This window comes from Trachemys scripta, chromosome 15, assembly GCF_013100865.1.
Source record: "Trachemys scripta elegans isolate TJP31775 chromosome 15, CAS_Tse_1.0, whole genome shotgun sequence".
NCBI classification, from domain to species: domain Eukaryota; kingdom Metazoa; phylum Chordata; order Testudines; family Emydidae; genus Trachemys; species Trachemys scripta.
This window is the reverse complement of record NC_048312.1, coordinates 8,953,669-8,977,055: the sequence shown is the minus strand read 5'-3', so window position 1 is coordinate 8,977,055 and position 23,387 is coordinate 8,953,669. Positions and strand designations below refer to the sequence as shown.

The window sequence follows — 23,387 nt, the reverse complement described above, 5'->3', positions numbered from 1 at the left end:
CTGGGTCAGCTGACTGGCTCGTGGGGCTTGGGCTCTAGGGCTGAAAAACTGCTGTGTAGACGTTGGGCCTGGAGCTGATCTCTGGGACCCTGCAAGGGTGGAGGTGGAGGAGCTGAGCCCAAACCATCTACACAGCAGTTTTTAGCCCCGCTTAGATGTTTCCTCAGGGAACTGAGTCACAGAGACGCTATCTGTAAAATACTACTACTGATAATTCCTAACTCTTACCTCCCCCGACTTTGAGGAGGTGTTGTCAGGGTAAATACGTTAAGGACTGTTAGGCACTTAGATGGGGACCACAAGTACCATAGATAGTGATTGGTAAACTGAGTCACGGAGAGGTTCTGATTGCTCCAGAGACACCACGAGTTACTAGGAAGCCTCGGATTCCTGGCTCGCATCCTGGGCTCTAACCACTAGTCCAGCCTCTCTCTCAGGCAGCAGTTTTGGGAGGTAATGCAGGCAGCAGTTTCATACCAATTCATGCCCATATTGTCCGAGACTGCTGCGGGTTTCACTCTGTGGCATGCTGGAACGTGCTGCTAGCACATCGCTGTGAGTGGGAGGCTTCAGTTTCACTTTCTTAACCTAATGATTCCCAGAGAACACAGTGGATTTGTATGGCCTGGCCTGGCACAACTTGGGTGCTATACAACCATCTTTTTCTCCCAATTCAGTTGCTCTGCAGTTGAAAGGGATTCTTTTAAAAACAATATTTTGATTACCAGCAATTGAAATGAACCAAACATCATAGTCCTACAATTAGGATAAGGAGCGATTTATACTTAAATTTATGATGTGTTCACCATCATTTTGTGCTTCCCTTTAAGGGCACAATCTGGTTAATCCGCTTCATTTTCGGCGAAGCTGTTGTCTCAGTGCAGTTGAAATGTCCTGTTTTCAAAAAATTTCTTACGATAAACCAGAAGTGAACTTGTCATATATGATCTGTGCAGCATACCAGCTAGGGGGAAAAGGACTCGGTTTTGCTTATTCATAAGCATTTAATAAAAGCCCGGACTGGTGGTTTGTAAAAAGGCTGTGCTTGTCCAGTCCCCTTCCCCACGCCCCCGAAACGCTCTGATAGCTGCACTGCTGAGTTTGGGGCACGCAACATTCTGGCAGAATGGCATCTCCTGAGTTCTTTGTGCACTAGGACTGTGGTGGGGAAGCTGAGGCAGGTCGAGAGTCACAGGTATTGGAGATGGGACAGGCCTGTTAAGTCACCTGGTTCATCCCTCTTCCACTGCAGAGCTGCCCCTTTGTTGTATAGTGTCTACTGCTTTGCAACTCACTTGCAAATGTCTTGAGCACTGGAAGGCCTTTCCATGGTGGAATGAACACCCTGATCGGGAATGCTCTGCTAGAGTTATACGTCTCCCTAAACTCACTGTAAAAAGGCATTAAAAATGAATGTTAAGAAAGGGAATGATAAAGGCTGTTCCTCTGTTGGGAAAATGCTGGGTCATATTTGTTGCAAGATTAGCCCATGACTTCAGATGTCTGGCTGTCCACCCCTTGGCCCCACCCTGCATCTACAGGAGCTAATTCTGATGCCACGGAGGAGCTGTGGGTGCCTTGAACCCCTCCGGATCAGGTTGTTGGTAAGGGTCCTTGCTCCTGAATCTGGGAGAGCAGGAGCATAACAGTGGTTACCTGCGACCTGACATTGTCTGGGTTTGGAGGAAAGTGCTTTGCTTTGAAGGTCCAAAGCCTGGAGCAGATTGCGGAGTTGCTTCCAAACTTTTTCTCTCTCCTGGCTGGAGATCAGGCAGCCCAGACCCTGCCAGCTGGAAACAGGGAGAAAAGAATGAAATATGCAAGCCACCACAGACGGTTAGAACAGCAATCGAACTAAGCAGCAAGAATGGTCACTTGCATGCAGTTATTGGTTTAGCATACAGGTTATCTTGAGGTCGGGAGCTAATGGGGGCTTTTATTTGAGACAATGTGGTAGATGGCATTGCAGACAGAAAGCTTTCAAAAATTAAAAAGCTTTTCCCTTAGAACCCTCTGCGTTTCTGTGATGCTCATGGCTTTCTTGAAGATTGAATTCAGCCTCCTCTCTCTCCCTCCCTCCCTCCCCCTCTCTCTCTTTATGACAGTTTGATTGTTGTATCTAAATGGGCCTGACAAGCTCAGGTTATTCAGGGTCAGAGGATTTACCAGGAAGTGGGGGTGGGAGGAGTGCTTTCAGTGCTTCAGAAAAAAAAAAAAAAAGCACCGAAAACAAAAACATAAAAAGACCTTGAGAATGCCAGAGCTGTCTGTCATCAGCTAGCTCCCACCAACACTCAGCGGATGTGCAAATTAATCTGACCCTTCTTGGTGGCTAAGGACGGCTCTAGAAGGATTTCAAATAGGCCTTATGCACCTTTCCGTGCTCCTGAATGGAGACATTTATTTTAATGAGGCTGTTTGGCTCTTTAGCGTTTTATTTTTTTTAAACACTAATTTTTTGTTCTTCCATTTCGATCCTTTGCAGAACCCCAAGCACGTTAGTGTGTGTGTGTGTGTGTTGGGTTATCTGAACTGGTTGTGTATTCGGGTGTAGTGGAAAGCACTGCCCCAGAAACAAACCATTTTAAATGGAGAGCTACGTTTTCAGTGCATGTGATTGGCTGAAGCAGGGTAAAAATTTCATGTATTTTGAGGGGACTGACCATGTTGTTTTGACTTCTAGGCCCTGACCCGACTAGTTCCAGCAGCAATCAGCATAAAATATGGCGCCATCAGTGACCACCCCACCCGTTCAAGCCCTTTGGCTTCGGTGGGATTTCAAGGTCTAAATTAGAGCAGAATTGGGCCCGATATTTCCATACGGATGTAAAATTAGAATCTGACCAAATGCATTTTTGAACAGAAGGCGGGAGGGCGGGGAGCACACTGTAGCCTTGCTAGTTTGATGTGGGAGTCGGGGGTCTAAGTTGAGGCTCTCGATGTCCCACGTGGATCCTCTCCTAGCTCCAGGGCGTGTGCCAGGGCCCACGGGCGCCATACGCTCGCCAAGGTTTTAAGTAGGTGGAATTGGACTTCTTCTTGGCTGCCATCTGTTGTAATCCCTGTTCCCATTCCCTCCCCCCTGGCTAGCAGCCGCACACATCCCTGCACCCGGGTGCTGTGTGCATCCTATAATTCATGGAGCAAATGAACAGTCAGCACAGTTACTTCGTGGTGAGGGGAATGGACTACCACTCAGATCTGCAGTGAAATAATAAATAGGGCAATTGCAGCATCCTGGCCAGGGCAATAATCCAAAGTACTGGAGAGAGGGCCTGTGATTCTGTGCAACATCTGCTGGTTTTAGAGCGACAGATATGTACATTGATACGCTTCTGGGCCTGGTTGATCCTGCACGTTGTTTGTTTTCCCTGTCCATTTCCAGGGAGATGTTACTGCTAGCAGGGAACCGTTTCTTTGGTCCTTCAGCCCACGTGGTCCAGTGTGGCACTGAGGGGAAAACTTGAAGAAGATCAAGAGTAACTGTTCTCTTTGCACTTCGCTGTCAAGCTGCAAGTGATCACAAGGACATGGTGGTCTGCTTCTGGTTCTGTAACGACTGGCAGGTCTGCTTCTGCTCCGGGAGCTGGGCTGTGCAGTGCCGCTCCCCTTGTGCAAATCTGGTGCGGTTGGAGTCTCTCACTAGGTTATTGCAGAGGATTTAGCCGTGTGCAATATTAGCCAGTATTCATGTGCTGAGGTTGCAGTAAGGGTTTGATGTTGTGCAAGTGTGTATGTGGGTGGGGCGGGGGGGAAGGGGGAGGACAGTTTTCGTTGTAGAAAAGGGTTCTTGAGAGCTATCCAAGAGCCTTTGCTCTGTGTACAAACACTTTGTTCTCAGTGGACCTATATTCTACCCTCAATCTCCACATAGAAATCCAGTTAAAGTCCATGGGTTATGGGCTGCCCTTATCCCCTACGAGGCAGCCCCATTGCTAGCACATGCTGCCTGCAGTCCGTACCATGAACTCCTATTGTTATCCGTGATGAGTGTCATAAATGGCTAGATAGACCAATCTCCATGTGGCACGACTGTTGGTGTTAACAGACCAGTTGTTGCCCAAGACCTGCCTGTTGAATAAGATCTCAGGCAAGGAGCAGAACCCTTTCGTTTGAAACGTAACAGTGGCACACTGAAAGTTGCTATGCTTTCTGAGGACCTGTGTGCTGTCATAGCAGAAATAAAGCTCCAGACAGTGTGTTTGTACATTGTAACAATTAATGTAGTTTTTCTCTCCACAGTTAGGTTTCGGGGGAAATTGATCAAGAGGGTGATGAGACCTCAGAACTGGGGTTTCCCAAAAGGTGGCTGCTGCTACTGTTTGTTAGTTTGGCAGATTGTGTCTCATTCATTTGTGTATTAAAAAAGGTTAATTTCCACCAGCAAAACTGAAAGATGTTGCTAATTCCTTCTTCCCACACCACCTTTTTTGAAGACATTAGTTTGCAAAATTCTGTAGAATTTCCAGAGGCTGCAAAGCAATACCTAAGTCATCATGAAAGAAGATCTGGTCAGGCTGTTGGAAGGTGTGTCTCAAATGATCCCCAAATGATTTGAAAGTCAAGACAACCCAGACAGGCCTGCCTGCTTTCTTTTGGAAAAACCACTACACACTGATTTATCTTCCAGCTGATGCCTGGTATGAAATATCCTGTTTGGTCCCTTCCCTCCACCTCTCCGCCCCCGGTCTTAGGTGAGCCGAAGTTCTTGTGCGCAGTAGTTTCCTGAACATGGTTATTGTAGTTAGAGCTGTCGGACACTTTTGTTGCCTGTTTAATTTTTTTTTTTCATGAAAGGGAGGTGCGGGTCAGCCAGCATCTCTGTTGAAATGATGGCCCAGTGGTTAGGGCACTAGTCTAGATCTTGGGAGACTAGCGTTCAATTCCCTGCTCTGCCCTGGACTTCATGCAGGACTTTGGGCAAGTCATCTAGCCTCTCTGAGCCTCAGGTCCCATCTGCAGAACGGGGATAACGGCACTGCCCTGCCTCCCAGGGATGTGCGTTTGAGAGTGTGAGGCACTTAGCCCTCATTCTACATAGGTAGATGCATTTGGGGCAGGTGTTACAGTTGGAATGCTTTGAGGATGGTGACTGCCCCATAGCACCCCCGTTTTAAAGGGGGGTTCTTGATAAGTTAAGTTGGGGAATGAGGGAAAACATGTTTTGAAATTTGTGGCCTGCTCTTGTTTCTAATCTGAATGGGTGCCTTTTGGTGCTCTAATTGAACGCCGTTTTAAAGGCAGGCAAAAGACTTGAGCTTTAGGGAGCACCAAGTGGGGGCTTTTCATGTTTTCGTCTGTCATGACAAGTTTTATCAGCAACTTGTGAGCTAGTAAGGTGTCAGTGCGGATATTCGATGGTCTTACACTGAATGGAATCCCTGGACCGGACATACACCGCTACCTCGATATAACGCGACCCGATATAACACGAATTCAGATATAACACAGTAAAACAGTGCTCCAGGGGGGCTGGGCTGCACACTCCGGCGGATCAAAGCAAGTTCAATATAACGCAGTTTCACCTATAACGCGGTAAGATTTTTTGGCTCCCGAGGACAGCGTTCTATCGAGGTAGAGGTGTACTACTTTTCGGTTGTACAGTCTAGGGGTGTTGACATTCCTACTAGCATGTTGTGTTCTGGAAAGCAAGATTGACCGCCAAGAATTGTAAAGTGGAGAAGCAGCTGAGAGGGCAGATGAGTGGGATTGAGGGCTAGGGAATGAAATCACAAGAGGAGAAAATGGGAGGATATAACCGCTCCATGGAGAAAGAGCCTACTGCTTTGAGCTATCAGCAAATAGAGGAGAGAGTTAGTTTTTGTTTTGTGTTTTCCCAAAGAAAGAGAAAAGAGATCCAGCGAGAGAAGGAATGGAGAATGAGCAAAAACAACCAAGAAAGGAAAAGAAGAGACGTATAGCTTCGGGGCTAGGCAGTCTTTGGTCATCTCAGTCCCAATGTTTTATCCCCATTCTCTCGCAGGAGGCAAGGAATTGCAGTACGTTTTGAGTTGATAGGTGCAGGTTGTATCGCTTCTCCCATGCGTCTTTGCGCATGGTGCTGCATGCCTCGCTCCGGAATGATAAAGATGGTCATTTGAAGATCATCTCTTTGTCATGGTCGCACTTGGAAGGTTTTCTGGCAGGGGATGCCTCGTGCTGTGTACCTTTTAAAGATTGCAAAACAAACCAAGGCCTCTTCTGACACCTAGTTGTTAAACCCTAAAGGTATTTATGTGTGAAAAGCACAATCTTGGCATACAATGCACTTTACTGTAGTAACTTTCTGAGCAATTAATCCACCTACATTCTGACAGGTCTCCTGTGGCTCCTTTGATGGTTCGTCAAAGGGCACGTAGAGATTCATGGATTTTAATCCTTTATGCTAATTTTTCAGGTTATGTTTTGTGCTGGCAGAACCAAGCACTAATGTTAATGAAGTGAAACACGTCAGAGGCTGTCAGTGAACATTTGGAAATTGTGTTGGCCAACGCTGTGTTTCGTGGTGAAGCTGGAAAGACAGGTCTCAAAGATCTTAACTCCTAGGTAGTAGCACATCTTCGTGAGCTTCCCCTTCACTTCAGGCAGTATAACAAGACTTGTAAGGCTAGTGAGAATTGGGAGAAAGGCTGGCTTGAGCAGGGGCCGGAAGGAGGAGGTCTGGAAGCGGGAGAGCCTTCTTACAGGGTTAGAGCTGAGGCGCCATTGGGCCTGACAAACAAGAATTTCCCCTTAGACCATGGGTGCTCAAGCGGGAGGTCAGGCACAGGTGTCAGGGAATCATGACTACTCTGCCCTTCGCACAGTGCTAAATGGAGGGATGTCCTGGCTAGATCGGTGGGGATCCGGGTATGGAAAAGGGAACCAGAGTATAGCAAAGATTGAACACCACTGCATTAGACACCAGGGCTGAAATATGTCTGCCTCTTTGAGGTTTGCAATACTCTCCTAGCAATCATGTAATTGGCTTGGCAGAGTCTTCCTGGTTGAGTATGACGTAAACCATATATAATTGTTAATAACGCAAAATTGAGATTGACATTTTTACTGGGCAAAGCCACCTCTCGATCTAGGAATCTGGGCATGATTTATTCCTTTTAATATGTTTCTTTCAAAAGGTGACGGTTCTGCTTATAGAACTGCCTATCCATCCATTCGCTATGTATGCTTATATTTTGCATAGCTTCCCTAGTGAAGTGCCGAAAGCATTATCATATGGGACCTTTAAAAATAGGATGAGCCAGAAATTGGGGGAATGTGCCTTAGTGAGCAGTCCTGCAGTGTCTGGGTGATGGACTGGAAGATCTAACAGGATCATTCCATCTCAAACTTCCTTGGTTTTATATATAAGATAGTGTGGAATTGGGCCAGCTACATATGATCTAATCTACATTCCTGGGTTCCAAACAGAGCCACATGCTCCATGGGCTAGTATTGCTACAGACTAAGCAAGTCAGGGGATTTTATCTCTGGAGATCTGGGTCATATCAGAATTTGGAATACCAAAGTAAAGTTTGACCTAGACAGTCTCCAGTAGGTGTTTTCTTCACATGAAACCATCTGTCGAGTCATGCCTCAGCTCAGGAGAGGCCCAGGTCTGGAATAGTAGGGGTGTAGTTGGAGTTGCATAGAATTTATCCAGGTAGAAGGAATGGATAAATTCTATGCAAGCTCATCCATGCTGCCTAAAAAGAACTGGACTTGACCAAGATACCCTTTGTTTTCTTTTTCTATTATAGATTAATACCACATTATCGCTTAGCGGCGGGAAACCATGAACCAGGGCACCATGGGCTAATATCCCCATGTACTATTCCAGGCATAACAAGAAATTGTAGCTAGTAGACGCCACCATTTCCCCCCCCCCCCATTTGATATTGGTCTCATTTAAGCTTTTGTGAAGGAGATGCTGAACTTGGAAATAATTCTGTTTTTCTTGGCTCCTCTGGAGGGAATGCCTAGAATTCTTTTTTTCTGATTTTCCATAGAGTTACTGTAAAAACATGTTATTTTACCTCTTGACATCCCAAGATGTTGGGCTTTGATATTTCCTGACATTTTCTTCTAATCTGTAGTCCCAGTTGGAATTGAAGCATTGCCTTTCATTGCTGATTTCTTTGCTCTTTCTTACAATTGAGAGGGGAAGGCTTCAACATGAGATCATTGTCCAAATCCTCTTGATTTTTAAATCTGTGGGGCCCATTTTGAAAATCAGTGGGATTTATCTGGCCCCATCACCACGGTATCTGGGGCCAGGTCTACACTAAAAAGTTGGGTTGACCAAGCTACGTTGCATGGGGGGTGAAAACTCCACACCCCTGAGTGACATAGTTAAGCCGATCTAACCCCCTGGCATAGACAGTGCTTGGTCGACAGAAGAATTCTTCCATCAACCTAGCTGCTGCCACTTGGAGAGGTGGATTAACCACAGCGATGGGAGAGCCCGTTCTGTCGCTGTAGTGAGTGTTTACACTGAAGCACTACACTGGCACAGCTGTCTCTCTGCGGCTGTAGTGGTTTGAGTGTAGACACAGCCTGAAAGAATCACGGTCTTGAATGTATTTACAAGGGATGTTTGAACACTTTCTTTTGAAATTGGCTTTTGGCAGAAAATTGGGGTTTTCTGTCTGATTTCCATGGACGATTTTACTTTTTTCATTCAAGAAAAACCCCCCAACAAACAAACCCTGGAAATATTTTGGCAGAAACCCCAAATAGTGTGATTTGCATATGCTGCTGCAGTGCTTCATGGGAGTTATCGTTTGGTTTCCTCCTGTCCCAGTTTTCTTTTGTGGGCTGGGCTCCCTGGCTGGACTTCATTCTACCAGGGCTGGGGACTCTCCTGGTGCACTGCCTTCCTTTGCAATTTTTGCTAAAAATGGAAATGTTCTGTGGGGAGAGAGAACCTGCTTTCTGGCCAGCTCTTTTATTTAGCCTCAGCACCCTGCTGCGCGGAACAGCCATGTTTGTTATTGCCGTTATACAGATGGGGCCACTGAGGCACAGAGAGACTAAGTGAGCTGCCCAAGGTGTCACAGCGAGTCTGTTGAGCTGGGAAGGGAACCTGTGTCTCCTGAATCCTGGGCTAGCCCTGTAACCACTGGATCATTCTTCCTCCTCCCGAAACACTTATCTGCAGGATTTACCAAGACCGCACCGTGAGAGGCTTGGGAATCAAACCAGGGTAGAAACGCCTCAATTTTTTTCAGATGAAAAATACTTAAAATATGCTCTCAAGTCCTAGTACTTCCCTTCCTTCTTGCATAACTATATTCCACTATTACCCCATGGTTGTCATGAAAGTGGTGGGACACTACAAAGCACTGATCAGTGTTTTAGGTAATTAGATGATTAATCTTTGCTCTCTTTTCCCCCCCTGTGGTCAGGCACCTATCTGCAGATAAATAGCAGTTGAAATATTTCATTGTTTGAATAAGAGTCTTTGTGGCACAGAGCAGAAGGGCTCCTTAGTTAATTAAATCAGGGACATACAGTACTGTACTCTCCAAGGCCCAAGGAACAAAAGGGATGTATGTGTACATAATAAGTAACAAACTGTCCTTTCCACCCCTTTGAGCTCCGTTCTCGGGAGAAAGGGTCATGGGCAAGATGATGATGTATTTTCTCTTTATTGTTACCAATACCGTAGGTTACTAAAGTTGAAAGCATTTTAGAAATTTTTCTTTTAAACTTTTCTACTCTGTGGATTTGACTTCAGTGGACCCACTGGCATGCTTAAAGTTAAGCCCGTGGTTGGCTGGATTGGGGACACCGTGCTCAGCGTGTTGCAGGATTGAGCCCTTTGTCTGCCTGCTGCTGTTTCACACCGGTATACCTGCATCCATGCTACAAGGGGTTGTGCCGCTTTAACTATAGCAGGGTAATTAAAACGGTACAACTGTCTAGTGTAGACAGGGCCTCAGGCTGGACAATGAAATGAGCTTGGTTAGTTTTAGTTTCTCATGACATGAAGCTCTTTAGGGACGGGACTGTCTTTTTGTTCAGTGTTAGTACAGCGCCTAGCGCAACGGGTCCGGGACTGAGACTCCTTGATGCCATGATAATACAAGTAATAATGTGCCTTTTTGGAAGATATGCTTTAGCCAAACACAAGTTATTGGATTCAAAGCAGGGGCAGGTGGGTGAGACGTAATGACCTGTGAGACACAGGATGTTAGACTAGAGGATCTAATGGTTCCTTAAACTCTGTGGGTCTGTTGTGCTGAAGGTTAATAACTCTCTGCAGAACTCTATTGAAACTAAGGAAAAGTAATCTTCCATTACAAACATTTTTCATCACACCAGGTTTTACTGTATAAAGCCCCTTTGCTGCCTCCCAAACCCCGCACTTGAGAATTTTGGCCTAACCACGTGACTGTGTTGCTGTACTGTGGGGGGATGGCTGTTTAACACTTCTGCTGCTGGCCCTGCAGAGGTAGGCCTGCATCCTTTCACAGACGATCAGATATCCCCTTGAATAGCAACAGAAAGATGTAAAATGCCTGGTAAATGGGCTGCACTTGAAACGACCTGTCCAAGTCCCTTCCATCATAAGCCACGGTGAAGTGATTGACGCGATTGTGGACTGAGTGAGTGAGGCTACGACCGTAGGTCCTGAGCAAAGACCTGCCTCAGCACAGTAACCGTCAGCTTCTAGCCATATTTCTTTTGTGTGGAGGAAAGGAGAGAGGGAACGGGAATAGCTCAGGGGAAATGGTGAAAGATGACTGGGCCTTTCAGCTCTAGGTCATTGGATCAAACCCAGCCCGGATCACTTGTGCCCAAGGCTAAATGAGTTGGTGGTCTGAGTCCGTTGACTGGAGTGGACGTGTGGCTACGTGACAAGCAGCCACCCTAGCAGTTGTGGTGCCCTTTTGAGCAGTCCAAGCAGAGGGGCCCAGGACTTACTGAATAGGCCACGGAGACCATCTCAACTAGGGTGACCAGACAGCAAGTGTGAAAAATCGGGATGGGGGTAATAGGAACCTATATAAGAAAAAGCCCCAAATATCAGGACTGTCCCTATAAAATCAGGACATCTGGTCACCCTAATCTCAACCCAACATGTGTTTGAGGTTCATTGGTAAGGCAGCTCAGGGACCCTTGCACTGCTCCCCCTTACATGGTGGATAAAGAGAGCTCAGAGCTCCCCAGTGAATTCAGTCTGGCACCTGGTGTTCTTAAATGAATATCACACATAATTTTGCTGAGATGTAAATGCAAGTGATCGTGGTCTTCTGAATATCTGATATCCGCATAACAGCTCTCTTTCTATGTTGTTTGTTGCAGGATGTGGGTCTGTTAGAGTATCAGCATCATCCCAGGGATTACACTTCCCACCTACCACCTGGATCTATTATGCAGCCCCAGCGGAGGAGGCCTTCCTTGCTGTCTGAATTCCAGCCAGGGAATGAAAGGTAAGGAGGCGGGCATTTTACCCACAGAGTCTCCCCCTGGGGTGTCTTGTGTCTGAATTCCTCATTTCTTCTTGTTCGCACAGCTCTTGGAAGGTTATGAGTGCTCTGTAAGACCTAAGCCTATTATTATGAGCTCCATGTGTTTTAATGAAGTTTATTATACTTGATGATGCAAAAGCTCTTCTGATTTTTCCAGTATAATTCAATCCCCATACTCATTCCTACATGCCAAATGTTTGGAAGAAAGGGCCTTGTGTGTCTGGGGCTGTCCTTCCCGTTTCCAGTGGATGCCACTGCTAAGTGGGAGGGCACCGGGCCTGCGGGTGTGTGCTTTTTTTGGTTCTCTGTGGGTGCTAAAGCCAGAGGAAACATCTGAGAGCCTGAGCTAGAAAATGCTAGACTAACCAACTGTGTGTTTGTTTTTTTTTGTTGTTTTTTTTTTCCTCTGTCTCTCTGTCTCTCTCTCTCTCTCTCTCGTCCCTGGGCCAGACTCTGAGTTCAGTTGCGCTGGTGCAAATGTGTAATTACTGATTTATGACTTGTCCAGTTTTCTTAACTCCTTTACTGTCCGCTGGGTAACTTTAAACAAGAAAGCTTCCATGAAGCTGTACATTGGCTCGATCAGCTCTGTGAGTTTCTCGGAGTGGGAAGTGAATGCAGTGTTTTTGGTTTTGGTTTTAACTCTAAAAGGCAAAAGGGAGGAGTTAGAGGAACAAGAATGGTCGGTTTCCATTGTTCACCTCCACTTCTTCTTTTGTTGCTCTCGTCCTATATTTTTTAATTTCTCCTTTCCACTTGCATGTGCCACTCATTTCATTCTTGCCAGGTCCCATTGCCTTCCCATCACGCTCGCCGATAACCCCGGGAAGAGTGGGCCAGGTGTTGCATGTGCGGCTCAGGCAAACACAGTGCGGCTAACAGTTTTGTAGATGCATTAACCACAGGAGCTAACCAGTTACAAAGGCCGGCGCTCTTGGTGTCATTGCAAAACACCACGCTCTCCATGTTACAGTTTCTCTTCTGCATTTGACACTGAGTGGTCTTGGAAGAAGTAGCCTGGAAGTGAAATACATACCGTAGAACAGTAGATTTATGCAAAACAGTGTTTGAGTCTTGCTACTGGGTATGGCTTAGTGCGGTCCTGAACCACTGAGCCCTCAGTTATGGCTGGATCAGAAATACATTTCTGAGTTTCCAAAATTATAATAGTTAGAGATAGGGAAAGATACTGTGACAGGGTCAGGCCAGATGGCTACAGAAGAGTGATAGAAGGCAGATATATTAGTCCCAGATTAAGTAGATCCCTTTTCCCTGGGTAAGGTAACAGGGGCAGTTCCAGAACAAGCAGGAATTTGCTGGAACCAGTTAAGGCAGGCAGGCTAATTAGGACACCTGGAGCCAATTAAGAAGAAGCTGCTAGAATCAATTAGGACAGACTGGCTAATCAGGACACCTGGTATAAAAAGGCTCTCACTCCAGTTAGTGAAGGGTGTGTGTGGGAGTGAGAGGACGTGCTGCTGGAGGACTGAGGAGTATAAGCGTTAACAGACACCAAGAAGAAGGTCCTGTGGTGAGACTAAAGAAGGTGTTGGGAGAAGGCCATGGGGAAGTAGCCCAGGGAATTGTAGCTGTCGTGCAGCTGTTCCAGGAGGCACTCTAGACAGCTGCAGTCCACAGGGCCCTGGGCTGGAACCCGGAATAGAGGGCGGGACCGGGTTCCCCCCATACCTCCCAATTGACCTGGACTGTGGGTTCTACCAGTGGGGAAGGTCTCTGGGCTGTTCCCCAACCCACATGGTGAATCTCTGAGGCAAGAAAATCCACCAATAAGCACAGGACTCACCAGGATAGAGAAGGAGCTTTGTCACAATACATTAGGTCATCAGGTTCGTTCCACAGTAAGTGCATGAACCTTATGATGGATTGCTCCAGATTTTGGCCAGAAATGCCAAAATACCCTGTTTTCCCAGCAGCGTCAGTTCTGACCGATTGAAGTCAAGCCAAACAAGCGAGAATTTGGCAATAGAACACAGATTCTGAAATGGCCCTTTGCATCTTCCAGCATGGTGATGTATGTACTTGGGATGTGGACTGAGTGCAGGCCTCGAGCACGTGTGCAAAGAGGTAGTGTCAGTTCTGATGACTAATAATCCATCTCTCTGCCTGACGCATTGTTTTGACTTGCTCTGATTTCTCAGTGGTAACTTCTCCATAGTGTAACACCCGAAAACAAAGTTGGAAGTGGGCCAAATCAGAAGTGTTTATCTGAATCCTCCTCTGTAAATGGGACCTGGGTAGAAACAGCCCCTAACTTTAGTTTTTACAATTATGAGTGTGCTGATGAGGTTTGGCAAAATCCTGAACCGGACCTACCCTTTCCTGGGCGTTTGCCCAGTAAGAATTTGTTTCAAGGCCCTGAATGTATTCTTTTTACATTCATTTCTTGTTTCCCTGTATAACAAAATACCAGAGGGAATACAAAAGCAGCCTGCTGACATGACTGACTGACTTTTTTACATGAGCAGTTCTTAGAACACCAAATGCAAAAGGGGCTCAAACATCTGCCTCTCATATGCTATGTGATATGTACAATAGAGCAGTGGTTCTCAAACTTTTTTACTGGTGACCCCTTTCACATAACAAGTCTCTGAGTGTGACCCCCCCCCCCTTTTAAATTAAAAACACTTGAACACCATTATAAATGCTGGAGGCAAAGCGGGGTTTGGGGTGGAGGTTGACAGCTCATGACCCCCCCCATGTAATAACCTCACAACCCCCTGAGGGGTCCTGACCCTCAGTTTGAGAACCCCTGCAATAGAGCATATCCTGTGTAGTGTGGTCATGGACTCAGACTTTAAGGTCAGAAGGGACCACCATCATGATCATCTAGTCTGACCTCCTGTATTCTGGCTCAGTTACTGAAGTCCTCAAATCATAATTTAAAGACTTCAAGTTACAGAGAATCCACCATTTACACTCGTTTAAACCTGCAAATGACCCAGGCTTCATCCTTCAGAAGAAGGTGACACCCCCCTCCCCTGGGGTCTTTGCCAATCTGACCAAGAATAGTATGTTTTTAACCCTTCAAGCACTGATTAAAGAAAAGATGAACGACAGCATGGGTCCTCTGCTCAATGGAGAAGGTGAGCTGGTAACAGAGGATGATTGGAAGGTGGAGTTGTTCAGTGTCTACTTTGCTGAAGTCTTCTCACAAAAAATAACATGACGGGACGACTAGCGAAGTTACTGTAGACAAGGGTGCAGATTGGGATAAGCGAAGAACACGTCGGGGATCTTCTGACCAATTTGAATGAATTCAAATCAGTGGTGCCTGATGCTATTCGCCCCAGGGTACTGAAGGAATTAGCTGAAGAAATCTCCGCGCCACTGGCAATGATGTTTGCAAATTCAGGGATAACAGGAGTTCTCCCCCAAGGAGTGCCCAAGGAGTTATCCTTATGCAAAGGTTGCAATTGCTAAGATGAAGTGGCAAATAAAGGAGAGCCTAGGGAGCATTGTGCTTTGATGGCTCCTGCGATGGGAGAGGGCAAAAGGACAGGACGGGCCAGATCCTGCGAGTTTTCCAGCTCCCACAGGGCTTCTGGGGTAGGCTTGAGGTCTCGTGGGATTTCGCACTAGATTTGGAGCCATGAGAAGCATGTGCTCAGAGCCACTTTCTGTTTGCTGGTTTCCAGCAGTCAAAGCACCCTCCCTCCCTATCTAGGTTGCTGTGGGCTGTGCTTGTCACCACATTCAGAGTGGGAAGGAATTTCCCACCATAACAGTAGAATGGGTTTTGCCTTTTGCACCTTCCTCACAGCAAAACCTAGGGGTTGGGTTTTGGGCAGCCGGAGAGCAGGGATTCTCCCCCTCCTGGGGGGCACAGTGTGGATCTACGTTAGGTCGGCAGGTGCCCAGTGTGGGGACTTGCTGATTTAGGCTGCAGATCCGAAAAAGGTAATATAGTGGGTATCCCAAGGGCATCTCCTTACGAGATGGGAGCATCATGCCTAACCCTTTAGGAGTAGGAGCATTGCCAGCAGATTGAGGGACATGATCATTCCCCTCTGTTCGACATTGGTGAGGCCTCATCTGGAGTACTGTGTCCAGTTTTGTGCCTCACACTACAAGAAGGATGTGGACAAATTGGAAAGAGTCCAGCTGAGGACAACAAAAATGATTAGGGGGCTGGAGGACAAGATTTATGAGGAGAGGCTGAGGGAACTGGGATTATTTAGTCTGCAAAAGAGAAGAATGGGGGGGATTTGATGGCTGCTTTCAACTACCTGAAAGAGGGTTCCAAGGAGGATGGATCTAGACTGTTTTCAGTGGTACCAGATGACAGAACAAGGAGTAATGGCCTCAAGTTGCAGTGGGGGAGATTTAGGTTGGATATTAGGAAAAACTTTTTCACTAGGAGAATGGTGAAGCGCTGGAATGCGGGTGGTGGAATCTCCTTCCATAGAGGTTTTTAAGGTCAGGCTTGACAAAGCCCTGGCTGGGACGATTTAGTTGGGGATTGGTCCTGCTTTGAGCAGGGGTTTGGACTAGGACCTCCTGAGGTCCCTTCCTACCCTGAGATTCTATGAAATGCAAACCAGGGCTGGGGCACTACCTGGGGGGACTTGATGGTATTGCTCCTGAGGTCCTCTCTTGCCTCAACCCCTGAAAGGGAAGGGATGCTGGCAGGTGAGTGGAGGCCCCCAGACTCCCTCCCTGTGTGATGATTGGGAGCACCAGTGGGGTGTGACAGCTCTGGGCTATCCCCTGATTGGCAGCCTTAGATGTGATTTGACTAAAATGCTGTGGCCTGGTTGAAACCCATGTCACGTATCCTTGCCTTCTTCCACTCCGTGAGCGCACCAACACTATTAAGCTCAGGAGGGACTTGAGCCCAGGGCTTGTGGGTGTGGGGCCAGATTGTCAAAGGTATGTAGCATGCCTAGTATGATATATTTTTTTATATTTTATTATTATTTATTCCCCCCCCCCAGCACCCTTTTTTTTTTTCCCCCCCCCCCCCTCTCCAAAAGTGACTAATTGCCATTGAAATCTATCAAACAATTGATTTCAATGGGAATTGGGTTTCTAGGTACTTGTGAATATCCCACTAGGCACTTATCTGCATCCTTAGGTGCCTAAATACATTAAAAAATCAGGCCCATGGGACCAGGTTCCTGTCTCTTGTTGGTGTGAAGTTCTTCTCTAAAACAGTATCCCAGTGAAACAGCTGTAGACGTAACCCTTTGGGCACCTTGCTGCTGGACCCCAAGTTGTTTGGTGTGCTCATCTGGAGCGTACTCTCCACTTGCCCACCTCAAGACTGCTTGGCTCCTGGAATCTGGTTGGAATATTTATTAAAACAGCATTTTAGCTAGAGGCCGCTGCACATAATACAACAAATACATTCAAATTTTAACTAGACACAACTCCCCAAAAGAGACACATTTTAAAAACACACACTTAAAAACAAAGATTAACCCTGAAATCAATGACGCCTTTGAAATCACCCCCTCTAAAACGATACAGTAGAACCTCAGAGTTACGAACCCCAGAGTTACGAACTGACCAGTCAACCACACACCTCATTTGGAACCAGAAGTACACAATCAGGCAGCCCCAGAGACCCCCCCAACCCCTCCCTCCCAAAAGGCAATACAGTAGAGTACTGTGTTAAACATAAACTACAAAAAAAATACAGAGACAGCAGCATTTTTCTTCTGCATAGTGAAGTTTCAAAGTTCTATTAAGTCAATGATCAGTTGTAAGCTTTTGAAAGAGGAACCCTAATGTTTTGTTCAGCATTACGAATGACCTCCGTTCCCGGGTGTTCGTAACTCTGAGGTTCTACTGTATGTGAAAACAAGATTATAATAATCTTTGGAGTCATTTTGATTAGAAAGAGCCTCTCTTTCACATACTTGAATTACTAGGCGAGGTACCATCGGAAAAAGGCAGAGAAACGTCCCTGTTGTCTTGCCCTCTGGCTGCAGCAAGGCAGGATTTTTTTCAGAGACTCTAGGACTGGAAGGGACCTCGAGAGGTCATCGACAGGACGGTAGCCTGTGTCTGTCACAGTGACTAGTTTTGGTTTCCCTGGCACAGACGCAAACCCCAGTGCTGAAGGGAGAGAACCAGCTCAGGAATCCAGGCAGCTGAGTCCCCCGTGGCAGGTTCAAGCAAGGCGCATCTGTAAGCACTTTGGCTTTGTTCCGGTGTTCCGATGGATTGGCTGCAAGCGGAGGCAGCTGGCTCTCAGCACGCAGGGCTTTGAGGGATGACAAACACAAAACATGTCTGTGAATTGGGGGGGTGGGAGGCACAAAAGTACGCTCTGTCTGAAAGGAAGAGTCTCATCCCGCCTTTGGTGGTGTAATACTCTGCCTGGCACACAGCAGCGGGAGGTGTGAGGTACTTGTTTATGGATTTCTCGGCTGTTACCCCCCCCCCCTTCGTTTAGAATATACTGAAAGGAAACAGCCTGTCTGGTGTTGGCTGCTGCGTCTGACGCTCTGTCAGAATCGCTTTTTCCCCCCACGCCCTTAAAAAAAATAAGTGCGAGCGAGTCTGGTACAAGTGGAAGGTGCCAGACTGACGGCCCTGGAGACTGAGGGCCTGTGTTTATTCACAGAACAGATGCAGCCCAGGCAGACTTCCCTGCGCTGCCTGGCCAGCGTGCCGAACACCTGACCTGGAGCACCTCCAGCCCGGAGAAATTCAGTATTTTGAACCCATCCAACGCTGGCCTCTCTGGGACCGCCAGTTGGGGCAGTCGGATAGGTGCTATTGATGCTGCTCCACTGGAAAAGGGGTTGATGCAACTTATTTTACATAGAGGGAAAGTGTGGCCTGGGATTCAGGAGACCTGATGTTGTTACCTTGGGCAAGTCCCCTTGCCTCGCCGTGCTTTGTACACTGTGGTGAGACCACTGACCTACTCCACAGGAGTGTTGTAATGCTTCTAAAACCCATTGAGATCCCTTGGACTTGTGTAGCATCTTCCGCCTGGGATTGTTCTTGAAAAGGTTATGATTGGCGCCAAGGCAGTGTCTCTCTCTGCCCTGTCGATTAGTCTATGTTAGCTACTGAGGAGTGGCTTTAGGAGCTCAGTGGAATGGCAATAGGCTATAGAGCATTTCATTGTGAGGATACCAGTTCAAATCCAGCGGAGCCCTAGCTTCTCGCCTGGGATGGCCAACTGGTGCCGGTTATGGTGGTGGTGGGCTGTTTGTGAGGTGGACACTGGGCACCCTGTTGAGAGAGGTTAGTTTGATACCAGTTGTGACAAAGAAGGGCTTGCAGATATGGGTACTCAGAAAGGGCAGGCAATAGACCTGGTGATGGGACTGGAGCTGACTTTCACATGAACCTTTTGGAAGGGTTCCTGGGGACAGGTAGTGGTCAGCACTGCTGCGCCCCAGAGCATGTGTTTCCAGGGAGGTATTGTGCACTCTTTGGATCTCCACAGCATTGGGGTGGCGCTCACAGGATTTCCCCTGCTGCATCAACAGGGGCTGGCGAAAAGGTTTATACAACACATAGTACATCCTGGAGTGGTCACCTTTCTGGCACTGCTCCCACTGGCTGCCATGGGGGGGACATTGTGCTGTCCTTTCGACCTTCCCCGCTTCCAATGTGTGGCAGCCTGGACCTGCAAAAGTTGCTGCTTGGAGTAGCTGCTGACACTTCCCTTTGCACAAGCAGGGCAATACCCATAGGGAAAGGAACTTCTCTGGGTTTTGATCTAGGAGGAACTGTCCATGCACTTTGTGGATGGCTAGGAACTGGCAGCTCTCTTGCGATCCTGGCTTGAAGGAAGGAAGTCTTGAACCCTGTTGGCGGCATTGCTCTGGGGAAGTCACCTCTGCATTTCATCTCACTGATACGCTGCTTTCCCTGACAGTTTATTGATTGCAGGCTTTTTCTTGGAAGGAGCTGTAAGACTTCCCCTTAGCTTGTTCAGTTGACTGTGCCAGCTGGAACGCAGGAGCTAAGGAAAGTATTTCAGGATCTACTGTTGGTACAAGTCGTACCATGAATACTTGCAAAGGAATGTTCTGGCAAGATTACAGGGCTGAATATATTTGTTTTTTTTCAATTTTAATCTGCAGGAGAAATGAGAATAATTGGGGTTGAGTGTAGCGTGGCAGGTGGGGTGTGTGTGTGTGTGTGTGTGTGTGTAACAGTTTTTAGTCAAATTTTCTTATTAATACAAGAAAATTTGGCTAGATAATGGTTTCACTGGGAGAAATTGTAGCCGTAATGTACGGGACACATGTTTATCTGTGGTAAAGTGAGTTGCTGTTTTCAGGGGAGGTAGATTATATCACCAGTTTGTGAGCCATGCCCTGTCTTTGGAGTTTCTCCACCGAGCAACGATTCGGGTTTTAGAGAGTTCACCCAGCACTGATGTGAAGTATGTTCCCTTTGACGATAATGATTTTTAGGGTTTGTTAACCAGCTGCCAGGTTTCTGCGGCAGTCAGGAGTAGCCACGTGTGTTATAGAATGAGGGATGGTCTAATTGCTATGTTTATTGAGTATGATTAATCCCCCTGACTGACGAGCCCAGGGAGTCGTGGGAGTTGGAAACGTGTAGAAAGCCGCCACAATATGCGGCTAAGGAAATAATGTGCAGTTTTTCCATCTTAATCGGTTTCGGGCCAAATGGCACCAAATGTTCCAGAATTAACAGCACGATCGCTCTGCTTTTATTTACTCTGCTTAATTAAGGTTCTATTTTAAAGGTGACCCCCGCCCCCTTTTCAGCTAAAGGCTGTAATGCTGGCTTCGATCCGCTCCAGCCATAGCCCGTCATGTGTTTTTTTTTTTTTTCACAACATTAAAATTATGTTCTTGGTGTGATTTTTGCTAAAATCAATGTGGGAAAATGATGGATGAAAGCCACAGCTGGTAACATCTGGATATTGGTTCCCTATGTTAAGATCCGCTCCAACAAGCTTCTTCAATTCCCATTGAAGCTAGGTTGAGTTAAGGTGCTCAGCACCTCAGTGGATCAGGTCCTTCGAAGGGCGAGGTTTTCAATATAGCTTTATTTTTTGTAAAACAGGCACAGGAATCTTACCTCCTAGCCCTTGTTCTCCCAAGGCCTGGATTCAAATGAAGCTCAGGTCATGATGAAATGAACATGGTAGTGTCCACTTCATAATTTACATACATCTGTCTCCTTTGGCATGATGGGAGAAGATTGTTCTGAGGAGAAGTCCTGGGCTTTGCGTGACTGGACCAGTGTGGCTTGGGTAGAGTAATGTGAGGAAGCTTTCACTACTCTGCTTGGTTGATATTTTGCTTTCCTCAACACTGAGCTGTTCATATTTTGGAATGAAAACTAGAAATGTAGGGGTCTCCTCATTATGAATTTCATCCCACAGGGCAAACTCTTCTGCATTGCCACTTTTGTGACACAGAACTTCATTGTGATGCAGTGATGTTTGTATAAGTCACTTCATGAAGCAGTTTCCTTGCAATGATATGCTGACCCAGAGTTCTTTTCTGGGAGGGGAAAATAGTCTTGCAAGGTGTCATTCTTCTGGTGAAATTGGGAAGACCCTACAATCTTCAGGATAAATGGTGATTCTAGCGCAAATATGAACTAAGTATTATCCGCCCACACGCCAAATTTTTAAGGGGTTAGGGAAAGAAGAGCTGACAATCCAAAGACGCACACGATTACTTGTGCTCCTTCTATTGAGTCAGCCTGTGCTGTCCCATGTGGCACAGTGTTAAAGTTTATGCTGGTTCTGTGCATGAATAAAACAGGCAGTGTGCGTGGAGCTCTTTCCTTTAGCAGAAGCTTTTAAATATTCAAGTTTTAAATAAACCCAGTACTTTCACCTAAACTGAGATTGACTTGGTAGAAGCAAGCTGAAAGGTTTGTGCCAGGCTGCTGAGGGAAAGCTACCTGCCCTCTGGTAGGACTTCCCACTGGTGGCATTATGAAGAACCACATATGATAGCCTGGCCCTGAGGCAGTCAAACTTCTGTGGAGATTTGGCAAAATCAAAGTTCAAGCAAGTGGTGAGCTAACTGTTCTGTACTTGCACAGTTCATCATCTGAATCCTTCCCGTGCCATCAGACGCCACTTAGGGCATAAACAAGGCTGCTCCATCCCTGTCTGTCCTGGGCCGCTTTTGGCATGTCCTCTGTTAAGTCCCGTAAGCTCTCCTTCACTGAGTAGTGTCTGACAGAGGGATTCTTTCACTCAGTCCCTTTTTGTGTGTTCCTTCACCAGCAACTACACACCACACACAGAAACACTAACCCAGGAACCAATCCCTGTAGCAAACCTTGTTGCCTACTCTGTCCCCATATCTACTCTAGTGACCCCATCAGAGGACCCAACCACATCAGCCACACCATCATGGGCTCATTCACCTGCACGTCTACTAATGTTATATATGCCATCATGTGCCAGCAATGCCCCTCTGCCATGTACATTGGCCAAACCGGACAGTCCCTACGTAAAAGAATAAATGGACGCAAATCGGATATCAGGAATGGTAACATACAAAAGCCAGTAGGAGAACACTTCAATCTTCCTGGACATTTTATAACAGATTTAAAAGTAGCTATACTTGAACCAAAAAACTTGAGAAACAGACTTCAAAGAGAAACAGCAGAACTAAAATTCGTTTGTAAATTTAACACCATTAATTTGGGCTTGAATTAGGGATTGGGAGTGGCTGGCTCATTACAAAAGCAGCCTTGCCTCTCCTGGAATTGACACCTCCTCATCTATTATTGGGAGTGGCTTACATCCACTCTGATCGAATTGGCCCTGTCAACACTGGTTCTCCATTTGTGAGGTAACTCCCTTCTCTTCATGTGCCATTATATAATGCCTGCATCTGTAATTTTCACTCCATGCATCTGAAGAAGTGGTTTTTTACCCACGAAAACTTATGCCCAAATAAATCTGTTAGTCTTTTAAGGTGCCACCTGACTCCTTGTTGTTTCAGCTGCCGGGTGGCACGCCTGCCGTGGCAGACAGGGCTTTGTTCTTAAAACATGGCCCAGATATTTCCTCCTCCTTTTCTGGATAGCTTTAGAGATAAGGGGTTGTTGAACTCTGACAAATTTGGGCATTTGTTATAAATCCACTCCATTTAATACCTAGTATTTTTCAAAGGAATTTTGACATCTGTCTGTAAGTGGTGGATTTGATAGTCTAGTGAGTAATTTGTTTAAATGTAATGTTTAATATAAGGAAGTATTTTTTCCCCCAATGCACAGTCAACTTGTGAAACTTATTGCCAGGGGATGTTGTGAAAGCCAACAGTATAACTGAGTTCAAAAAAGAATTAGATAAGTTCATGGAGGATAGGTCTGTCAATGGCTACTAGCCAAGATGGTCAGGGACGCTACCCCATGCTGTGGGTGTCCCTAAATCTCTGACTTCCAGAAGCTGGGACTGGCTGACAGGGGATGGATCACTCGATAATTGCCTGGTCTCTTCATTCCCCCTGAAGCATCTGGCACGGGCCATTGCTGGAAGACTGGATACTGGGCCATTAAGGACCATCGATTTGACACAGTATGGTCATTCTTATATTCTAATTAAACACTTTTGTAACAGAAAAATCTTTGTCTGCTAACCACCAAAATCTTCTCAGCTGGAGAGAAACAAGCGCAAAAAAAAAGCCACCAGTTAATGCAAATCAGTTTCCAACCCAGGGGGGCCTGTTGATCGGCCTCGAAAAAACATTCTAGAGACTTGTGCTGGCATCTGGGGCCTTGTCTGCATTTGAGAGATGCAGTATACTTGTGCCGTTGTTACTAAAACTGGTTCTGCTCCCCCAGTGTGAACAAAATTGGGAGGAGCCCCCACGTAGACTGGCTGCTGCTGACATTGTAAACGGTATGGATAAAATCCTGGCCTCATTGAAATCAGTGGGAGGTTTGCCATTGATTTCAGTGGAGCCAGAATTTCATGCTGTGTCCTACAACCCT

General features: G+C 46.5%; 1 protein-coding gene across 9 annotated transcripts in view; it reads left to right on the top strand.

Annotated features, from left to right (window-relative positions):
• The window catches only part of NCOR2 (nuclear receptor corepressor 2), a 391,355-nt gene that overhangs the window by 122,486 nt on the left and 245,482 nt on the right, over positions 1-23,387 (top strand). For all 9 annotated transcript variants that reach the window (XM_034791186.1, XM_034791190.1, XM_034791189.1 and 6 more), the window contains exon 3: positions 11,290-11,417. In XM_034791186.1, coding sequence (XP_034647077.1) covers positions 11,290-11,417 — 128 coding nt within the window. The remainder of the gene's footprint in view (positions 1-11,289; positions 11,418-23,387) is intronic.